The sequence below is a fragment of the Hylobates moloch genome, unplaced genomic scaffold (assembly GCF_009828535.3).
Source record: "Hylobates moloch isolate HMO894 unplaced genomic scaffold, HMol_V3 SCAFFOLD_21, whole genome shotgun sequence".
NCBI lineage: Eukaryota > Metazoa > Chordata > Mammalia > Primates > Hylobatidae > Hylobates > Hylobates moloch.
In genome coordinates, this window is record NW_026652296.1 from 7,795,733 (window position 1) to 7,806,291 (window position 10,559).

A 10,559-nucleotide genomic window follows, 5' to 3' on the forward strand; every position below is an offset into this window, starting at 1 on the left:
TATGCGTAGCTAAATAATACTGATATATTAATAATAGGATTATCTTGCTGTGCCTCCTGAATTTTAATTTCTAAAATTTTAAATAATTTTAGGCATTACTTCAGTGTCCCAGAATATTTGAGGGCGCTCAGAGGATGTCTTTTTCTACAGGGGGAATGCAAAAAAATGAGGGAGGCAACAACTGAAAATTCCAAATGGCCATTTTAATGACTTTCAAATGCCTCCAAATTATTGAATCATTTCATTCATGGAGTTTGCTTTGGAAACAAATATATCAGCAATTCCCACTCGCATCTCAGATTTCTCTTCTGTGTGTCTGTGTATGTATATAATGTCTTTGAACGGACCTCAGTCTGATACCCTCGGACAAAATAATTTCTCAGACAAAATGAGCAATATGAATACGGCCACACTGCTGGAGACGCTCCCCATTCATGTGCAAGTTAAAGTTGAAACTATGTGTTTTCAAAGGTGCTTTCTCATTAGTTTGCAGACCTAGACTAGAAGTGAACCACTGGGCTCTGAAGTCTCTCATTTTTATTACAATGTCTTAAAAATTTGATGTATCTTGAAATCCACTTTAAATGCTATCTCTATACGTTCTCCTCGGAAAAAGTTCCCAAAACAAGCAAATGAAAGGTCAGTAGGAGGAAAAAAAAAAGAAATTATAAATCCAGTGAAAATAGTGTTACATGTTAGAGGCATGTAAATAGATGGTGTTTTTTTCTTACTGTAATATTCAGGTAAGCAAGCAAGCACTCTCCACTTTCTTATGTGGTTAGAATGACTAAATTCCTCCTATAATCAAAGAGCTGCTTGCCAAAGATCACCCCAGGGAACATGAGAATTTCTAACTTTAAATAGAACTTGTAAAACTTAAAAAAAAATTTAAAAATACCAGTTGTTACAAATTACTGAAAAATGAATATAAAAACCTATTCTGGGGTAAGCAGACTCTATAAAGATAGAAGGATAAGCTCTCCCTGATTACAGACTACAGTAAAAGATAGTGTGTATTTATCACAACATTAGAAAATTAAAATAAATTTCTCCCAAAGAAATAAAAATATAAAAGCGTTCTCAACTTGTGAAGCAATAAAATTATTTGTGTGCCAGCCTTCTTTTAATACCACTGTGATTTTTTTAATAAAAGTCGTTCAGTTTGATTGTAATTAAATATGTAATGAAAAACCACTGCTTCAGGGAAGCGATGCAAGACACTCTCTAACTGTTAGTTTAATGTATTTCCAACTGACTTTGCATCAAACGAAAATGATACTCTGTGTATGCCTGGTCTTAATATAGAATTTGTTCGGCAATTTCTGTGTTTTTTAAAGGGGACCTGGGTAGAAGCAGGCATTGCCTTTGAAATAGTGGCTGAGTCTTCCCAGACCATGACATTCCCAAATAAAATTGATAGTATAAATACAGTGATGGAAGGGAAAGTCGACTTTGGACATTTACCTCGTGTCAGCTAATTACAGGCACAGCACAAACGTGACCAGGGCCTAGGTTTTCTTCTTGGTTGACTTCCTAAGCTCAGCTGCAATGATGAACAGTGAGGCATCATTTCAATGGCTTTAAAAAATGCCAGGCTCAGTTTGTGCCCCCACCCCCACGAGCAAAACCCGTTCAATGGACAGCACAATTCCCAAGGCCCTGGGAAGAGAAACATATCAACTCAGGTGTTATCCTTTGGAGAAATTCCATCAAATGAATGAGAAATCAGCTGGGATGAAATGAAAGCATAAACCTCCGTTGGAGACTATGACAAAGGTCAAGCTGCCTCAGGGACAGACCTCCTAAAAATACTTGGGAGGTATTTCTTGGGTGTTAAGCATTCCCAAAGTGTAGCAATAGAATGGGCAACTGGAGATAAGGAAATGTAAAGTGGAAGAAAAAAATGTAGACTGTTTCTGAGGAATGTTTCTCCCCTCCCCAAAAGTAACCTTCAACATCCAAACTCTTAAGCCTCAGAGAAGAGTTTCATTGTCAAGAAGTTTCCCAGAGCCCCTGCTCCGTTACACAGTTTCCGCTAGAACTCTCTGTCACTTGTAATCTGCTGATGAGGGTTAACGTATTGTGTCCTGATATGGCAGATTAAAAATGAAATCAATAAATGCCTAAAACAAATGGGCTTTTGAGATGTCCTATTCAATCTGAGTCTTTAAGGGTGAGGTGAGAGGTGGAAGAAGGAAATCAGGACGGGGGTGGGAAAACGACCACTTAAGCAATCAATTTCCTTCCAAAATGTTGTGTGGACCAAGCGATTTCAAGGTATCTATCCTTCCTTTTTCAGAGATCTGCCTTAAGTAACAAGAATGGCCAAAAGAGTTTGTGCTGCTGAGACACTTTGGGCTTTATTGCGTCCATGTGTGTGTGTGTGTGTGTGTTTCCATTCATTTGTTAAAATCATACTTTTGGGCAAGTGAAGGAATCCATCGCGTGAGATACTTAAATATTCAAGACGTGAACTTGTCTTTCTGAAGGATATTTAAACAAAGTGAGGGAGCCAGGGTCCCAAATCTACCCGATTCCTAGTCTCTTGAAACCTGTCCCACTTGACAGTAAATTAAAGGTAAACTTCACCCTGAGCTGCCTGCCCCCTCCCTCCATCCTGTGGGTTGAGACTTCTGGGACCTCACCCGTTAATTCAGAGTCATCACTATCAAGAGGTAGAAAAGAGATCTCTGAGGTCATTTCTGCTCTGTTGCAGTGTTCAGAGTTGTCCCTGTTGATTATGTTTCCCGTGTAGATAACCCGTGTTATTAAGGTGCAAATTGCAACTTTTAAGTAATGATTGCTAATAGTCTAATGTTTACTGCCACACAAGGACATTCATGAAAACAAAATCTGCATTATTCATCTCCATATTAAATAAACAAAATAAATTGAGGGAGATATTCTTTCTTGCAAGACTCTCCTCAGGTCTGGGTGATCAGAAAGCCTCTAAGAGTCAGCAAGAGGGAAACATCTAATTGCTCTGGGTGGGCAGGGGGTAGACTCCTATAACTTACATATATATTAGATATTCACAAGATGTGCTCACAAAAGATTTTGTGTTCTATTGCAGTTGGCTGTCATTAATATAAAAACAGTTCAGGATGGTGAAATAAAATACGTATTATATATGTGTGCGCACAGAGGCTGAGATTGGCTGTAGAAAATCAAGAGTTAGATTCTAAGTCTACAATTTTAAATTTTTAACCACTCTGCATCCTGCAAAATGCAAACAAATCAAAACACCATTCTATTTTACTTTCCTGCCATTTTCTCTATCTCCCTTGAAATGCATAGAAGGCAAAAATGCTGGTACTGAATCCTGCAATATTTTCAGGTAACAGTGGATGCATTTTAATGGTGAGTGAAATATACATCCAAGGAAGCAAGCATGCACACACAACACAAACCCCTGGGGTACTGTAGGCTGCTTTTTCAACTTTTTTTTCTTGCCCTAAGTAATAGTATGGTGGAATAGCACAGCTTAAGAAAGCCAGGAAGAATGACATTTCAGAGGGAAATACTCTGATTTAGCTGTTTCCTTAAAGAGAATTGTCCCCTCACATCCCTTGCCCCTGAAGGGGGAGGAACATAACAAATAAAGACTAAAATTCCTCATCACTTACAATATCATCCTGTTTATTCTGTTTAGATACCTGTTTTAGTAGAAAGTTCTGTAATTGATTCCTTGAAACATGGAACTTAAAACTAATAATACAAAGGAATCAAATTGCCTGGAACAGTTCTTGGGAAAAACAGCGCTCCGGGAGAGCCTCAGCTCTGATCCACTCATAGGCTTTTTCTATCTCCCATTATTCATTAATCAAGCTAGAAATCAAGCTTTCAACATCAGTCCTTGGGTGTAATTACTTACAGTTGTGCATTGTGTTTAATTTTAAGCAGTGATAAAAGTTAGTATGGCCATAATCTTAGAACCCACCTTCTCCCCTTCCCTGGATGTTAACTGACTACAGAACCCCAAAGTGGCTAACTTTACTTGTGAATAACCACTTCAGCTGAAATAGAGTAGGGCATTGATGACCTTAGATGAACAGAAGAAACACTGCATGAAAAACTGTCTCCTCTATTAATATGTGAGCAAATAAATAAGGCAAGAGGGTCCTCACTGTGTATGAAATGAATTATCCTTTTTCAGCTTAAAAAGGGTTTCCATTTTTGGTGAAAATAATAAGAATCATACAAAACAAACATACAAAGACAGTAGGAATATAATAGGCCAGAAAACTGAAACTATAATTACAAGTTTCTAACACACACACACACACACACACACACACACACACACACACACATACACACACCAATAAACTAGCCAGCACCAACAGATACAGCTTAATGAAAAGGACCTAATTTAAATAATGTGGTACAGTGTTATGTTACGTACACCTGGATCCTTATCGATCGGAGGATAATTATAATCAAAGTCGAGCAATTCTGAGCAATGCACTTTTTGTAATGAGCTTACTAAAGGAGACATGTCCAGTCATTCTGGTAATTTAAATTACTGCCTAGTTGTTGATAGTCTTTACTGGAACAACAAGAAAAAAAAAAGAGTAATTTTCAGAGCAGTATCACTTCTTGCTGGACCGTATCCCAGGGTTCTCTTTCGAGACAACAATAAGGACGTTATCTCTAATAATGTAGCTACACTTAAACTTATGTTGCGAGAACTAGATGCAGCAGGCTCACTGTTCCTGGGTCTCAAAGGCCATTGAACACATCCACACGCTGTCAGATTGCAAAGCAGCCTAAGTTTTAGGAAATAAGTGAGTTAAATGCAGAGAGACAACGGTAGGAAAGAGACATTGTTTTCCAAAGAAGTAACTGGAGTTGAAAAAAGAAAACTTCACTGATGAGGCAAATTCCAAATATATACCTCACTAAAAATATTTTAATTATTTTGCTTTTAGGGAAACAATCAGAAAATATATGAATCCACGCTTTATCAATATTTCTGCATGCCACTCGAACCAACTTACAAATAGTTAGGGAAGCAATTCTGTGCTCAGAAGGAATGATAATTGTGGATATTTTGAGACACTCAGGCGAGGAAGGAGGATGAGTTTGGTGGTTCAACACATTTAGACAAGGGATGCCCACTCTCCTCAGATTCCTAACTAACTTTGGATTTATTCTAAGGGTGACTTTGCAAAGTTTATGAAAGTGTTCCACCAAACTTCTCCCTATGTTTTGCTAGAGTTGGAACAGAATGAAATGTGGAGGTGGGTCTGCAGAAGACCAGCCTTACCTAATATTGCCTAAATCAAGAGGGCAAAGACAGAGAGAGAGGAAAAAACAACTAAACTTAAGCTTTTTGCGAAAGCCCTGATTCAACTAAAGGACACAAAGAAATAAAAACGCCCACATTAAAAGCCAAACAAGATAATAATTGTGCATGTCTGGCTCTGAATATAGAGGGCAAGGTTTGCGTCACTGGCACTGTGAGTTACCATGGTGAGTGATTTATTGATATATATCAAGAATGAATAGATCAAAGGCAGCGAGATGACAGGTGATCAATCAAATGTCAAATCAAAACTAGCAATCAAGTGGAAAGCTGATTTTTCAGTGGGTGGGTCTGGCAGAAGAAAAATGAACTTTCATATTACATTTCCGAGAAACAAAACCCCAGCATACTATTAAAAAAGCAATTAAGCAACCCAAAAGAAAAAAAAAAAACTTTAGAAGGTCTATTGTACCGATCCATTAACCTGTTCTTATCTTTTTTAGGGGGCAGTAAGTAAGGATTCAGATGGGATAGTTCTTACAGTACGAATCATTTCACAAAGTTTGCAACTCTCTAGGCAAAGAAAATCCAGAGCTGTTTAAATTTCTACGGGGAATTTCCCCCATACAACCCTTTTTGTTTTTCTTAAGAGTAGGGAAATTGTTAATTAGATTTCCAAATATGGATCCTTTTAGAAAATATATGCAAAGGTTCATCCATTCCCTGGGGGCATTTTGTCCACCTTGGTGATCAACGCTAAACTCCTATTGCTCGCCCCAAAGCCTGCCTGCATGCAGCCCGGGTGTTAGGTATGCCTCACACTTCAGCGCCCCAAGCCCCAGTGAGAGGAGACGCTATCCCTGGAGGCCAGAAGCCACTGGCACTGACCACGCAGAGGGATGCAGGGGTGGAGGGGGCGTCTCCCTACTCCGCACCCCAAATCCTCAATCCGACTTTGGCCCGAGAGGCAAGAAACAGACTGGGAGAAAGTTAGGGGTGGGGTAGAGGGTGGAGGAAAGAAAGTTTAAGGAGGAAAGGCTTGGTGGGATAGCTTCCCCCAACCCAACCGGAGCTTGGAAGGGGAGGATTTGGGAGACCAGAGAAGGCGAGAGAGGACGGGGTTATTACAGGGGCACCCGGCGAAAACTCCCCCGAAAGCTTAAGTGGGTGGTGCCCCCGGGCACCCAGGGGCAAGGAGGGCGGGCGAGGAGCTCGGCGCACAGGGCAGCCCCGAAGCGGAGCCGTTTCTCTTACCTGCCGCCCGCTTGGGTGCCTGCTGTTTTCTCCTCGGCATCCTCTACTTCGCTCCAGTCCCACTTCTGGCGCCCCAGCCCCGAGCCGCGCGCCGGGGCCCGCTGTCTGTCTGGCCTCTCTGGGTCTCCTCCGCCTCTTGCCCGGTGGCTCCTAGGACGTCACTCGGCCTCTGTCCCCCTGACGATCCCCCCTGCAACTCCTCCACCACGGGCCAGAGACCCCCCTCTCTGGGTGGCAGACACGGGTGGCTTGTGCCGGCTGCTTTGAAGTAGAGGTTGGTTCTGCCTTGTTTGTTTGTTTGTTTTGGATTTTTTTTTTCCTCTCTCTCTCTTTTTTGTTTTTGCTTTTGGAATTTTTTTGTTTTTGTTTTTGCGTTTTTTTTTTGGTGACTGTTGAGACACTTGATTTCTTTATTAAACATCCAAGACCGGGTTCGGATGGAAGGGACGAGGGGCGCACACGCGCCACACGCACACTCGCGCGTAAAGATAAGGAAAAAAAAAAGGCAATCCTGGGAAGGTTGTGGGTTTCTTCTTCTTTTTCTTCTTCTTCCTTCTCCTCTTTCCCTCCTCCTCCTCCACCTCCTCCTCCACCTCCTCCTTCTTCTCTTCCTCCTCCTCCTCCTCCTCGCCGATCTCTATGGCGGATTCGTGCCGGGGGGAGAACGATCACTCACTGTAGGTTTGTGGCTGCTGTCAGATCCCCGTCTGTGAGTGATATGCGAGAGGACAGGAGCGGGTTTTGGAAAGACAGAAAATCTGGAATTCACTCACTCACACACACACACAGACACACACACAGACACACTCACACACGCACTCACACGCGCACGCACCCCCGCTTCCTCGCACACACACACTCACACCCCCCACATATGCACACACACACAAACACACACACACACACCCTCGCACACACACACAAGACAGGGCGAGGCGATGCCAGCAAACATCGATCCCGCTGAACAAACTGAACATTAACAAACTCCTCCTCCTCCTCCTCTCCCCGCGACCTGATGACAGGGAGAAATTTACTCCCCAGCCGCAGAGCGCCAGGCAGCGGGAGCCTGTTAAAGGGACAGCGTCCCGCAGGGGAGAGGGGCTGGGGGCGGGGGCCCCGGCGCGCCGGCCCAGGCCCCTCCGTGCGCCCTCTCCGCCGGGGCGAGGGCGTGCCCACCGGGCGCGGGGACACCCCTCCGGGAGGAGGAAGGGGCGGGGGCGGGAGGAAAGGAGGTGAGGAGGGAAGGGGTGCGGGAGAAAAGGAGGCAGGGTGATGATGGCTGAACTCTGAAGCTGGGAGGCTGTGGAGGGAGATTCAGGGGGCCAGGTTGGCTGACCAGCAGGGACCATGCACAATATTAGGAGAGGGAGAACTTAGGTTTGCTTGGGGCTGGGAAGGGGGAGGGGATCTTATCCAGTGAGGATCTCCATCCTCTAAGTCTTAACCTGCCCCCCCAAAATGTCCTCCCCACGCCCCCTTCAATTTAGTGCCCCTGTCCCTCCCACCTTCTCGCTAATCAATGGGTGGTCACAAAAACAAAAATCTCCCTCTGTCTACGTTAAGGTCTAATCACATACTCCTCTTTTTGTTTCCTTTGAAGAATGTTTATTGAGCACCTACTACGTGCCTATTCTGGAGACACAGAGGCCACAGAGAAAGGGAAGGTGGTTGGCCCTGTTGGCATTTATATTCTAATTGGGGAGTGCAGACAAGTGCCCCCCAACTATCCAATCTTTGCTTAAATGTCCCGTTTTCCCAAAGGTCTACCTCACTTAAAATATCACACACACACACACACACACACACACACACACACACACACACACACTCCCTGTCCCATTTCTCCATTTTATTATTCCCCAGTGAGCTGATCAGTGTTGCACAGGTTATAGACAGTTTTCTATTCTGTTGATTGTACAAGTGCCCCTCTTGAATGTAAGCTCCAACAGGAGGAAGGATTTTTGCCTCTTTGTTCTGTTATATCCCCAAGTGCTGGCAAAGCACAAGACATATAATAAGTGCCCAATGGAATATTTGTTGAATGAATGAAAAGTAAGCAAGCAAATAAACAAGATACTTTGAGTGATTCGCTCCACGAAGATGTTAAGCTGAGTGCTGTAATAGTGTCTAAAAGGGGGTGGGTGGCTCTAGATTCAATGTAGGAGATCGCATTTGAGCACAGAGAGATTGAAACGAACATGTGATTATTGAGTTCTGCTATTGGCCAGGCACCTTTTGAGGTGTTGGGGACAGGTCTGTGAACAGGGTGAACCTAGACCATGCCCTCAAGGAGTGCTCCTTCCAGTGAGAGGGAAAAGCAACTGAGGGCATTTGATGCAGGCTGGGACTAGAGGTGTTCTTTTTTGCTTTATTTATTTATTTTTATTTCAATAGCTTTAGGGGTAAAAGTGGTTTTTGGTTACATGGATGAATTGCACAGTGGTGAAGTCTGGGATTTCAGTGCACCCGTCACCCGAGTAGTGTACATTGTACCCAACAGGTAGTTTTTCAGTCCTCACCCCCTTCCCATACTCTTCGCTTCTGAGTTGCCAATGTCCATGATATCTCTCTGTATGCCTTTGCGTACCCATGCGTTAGCTCCCACTTATAAACAAGAACATGCAGTATTTGGTTTTCGATCCTGAGTTACTTCACCTAGAATAATGGCCTCCAGCTCTATCCAAGTTGCTGCAAAAGACATTATTTTGTTCTTTTCTATGGCTGAGTAGTATTCCACGGTGTATATATGTGTGTGTGTGTACATATATATGTGTGTGTATATATATATATACATATATATACACACACACACAAACACATATATGTACACACACACATATACATATATATACCACATTTTCTTTATACACTAATCAGTTGATGGGCACTTACGTTGATTTCGTATCTTTGCAATTGTGCTGCAATGAACATACGCGTGCAGTTGTCTTTTTGACATAATGACTTCTTTTCCTTTGGGTAGATACCCAGTAGTGGTATTGCTGGATCAAATGGTAGATCTACTTTCAGTTCCTTGAGAAATCTCCATACTGTTTTCCATAGAGGTTGTGCTAATTTACATTCACACCAGCAGCGGGTATAAGAGTTCCCTTTTCCCCACATCCACACCAAAATCTGTTGTTTTTTGACTTTTTAATAATGGCCATTCTGGCTAGGGTAAGGCAGTATCTCACTGCAGTTTTAATTTGCGCTTACCCTACGATTATTGATGTTGAGCATTTTTTCATTATGTTTGTTGGCCATTTGTCTGTCTTCTTTTGAGAAATGTCTATTCAGGTCATTTGTCCACTTTTTAATGAGATTATTATTTTTTTTCTTGTCATTTGTTTGAGTTCCTTGTAGATTCTGGATATTAGTCCTTTGTCAGATGCATAGTTTGCAAATATTTTCACCCATTCTGTAGGTTGTCTGTTTACTCTGATGATTGTTTCTTTTACTGGGTAGAATTTTTTTTAGTTTAATTAGGCTCCATTTATTTATTTATTTTGTTGCATTTGCTTTTGAGGGCTTAGTCAGAAATTCTTTGCCTAAGCCAATGTCCAGAAGAGTTTTTCCTAGGTTTTTCTAGAATATTTATGGTGTCAGGTCTTATGTTTAAAGTCTTTAATCCATCTTTAGTTAATTTTTTTATATAGTCAGAGACAGGGATAGTTTCATTCTTCTACATGTGGCTATCCAATTTTCCCAGCACCATTTATTGAATAGGGCAGGGGTTCTAAACCCCTGAACCATGGACTAGTACCTGTCCATGGCCTGTTAGGAACCAGGTGGCACAGCAGGAGGTGAGGGGGCGGGGGAAAGCAAGCATTACCACTTGGGCTCTGTCACTTCAGCAGGGGCACTAGACTCTCATGGGAGCTCGAACTCTATTGTAAACTGTGAATGCAAGGGATCTAGGTTGCACATTCCTTATGAGAATCTAATGCCTAATGATCTGAGGTCAAACAGTTTTATCCCAAAACCATCCACCCTGCCCCGGTCCAGGAAAAACTGTCTTCCATGAAACCAGTCCCTGGTGACAAAAAGGCTGGAGACCACT

At 42.6% G+C, this 10,559-nt stretch overlaps 1 protein-coding gene across 1 annotated transcript in view; it reads right to left on the reverse strand.

The window, feature by feature from the left end:
- TSHZ2 (teashirt zinc finger homeobox 2) overlaps positions 1 to 7,084 on the reverse strand; it is a 282,716-nt gene extending 275,632 nt beyond the window's left edge. The window contains exon 1 of the mRNA XM_032142616.2: positions 6,503 to 7,084. Within this exon, the coding sequence (XP_031998507.1) occupies positions 6,503 to 6,542 (40 nt within the window). The 5' untranslated portion in view covers positions 6,543 to 7,084. The remainder of the gene's footprint in view (positions 1 to 6,502) is intronic.
- Between the last annotated feature and the right edge of the window lie 3,475 nt (positions 7,085 to 10,559).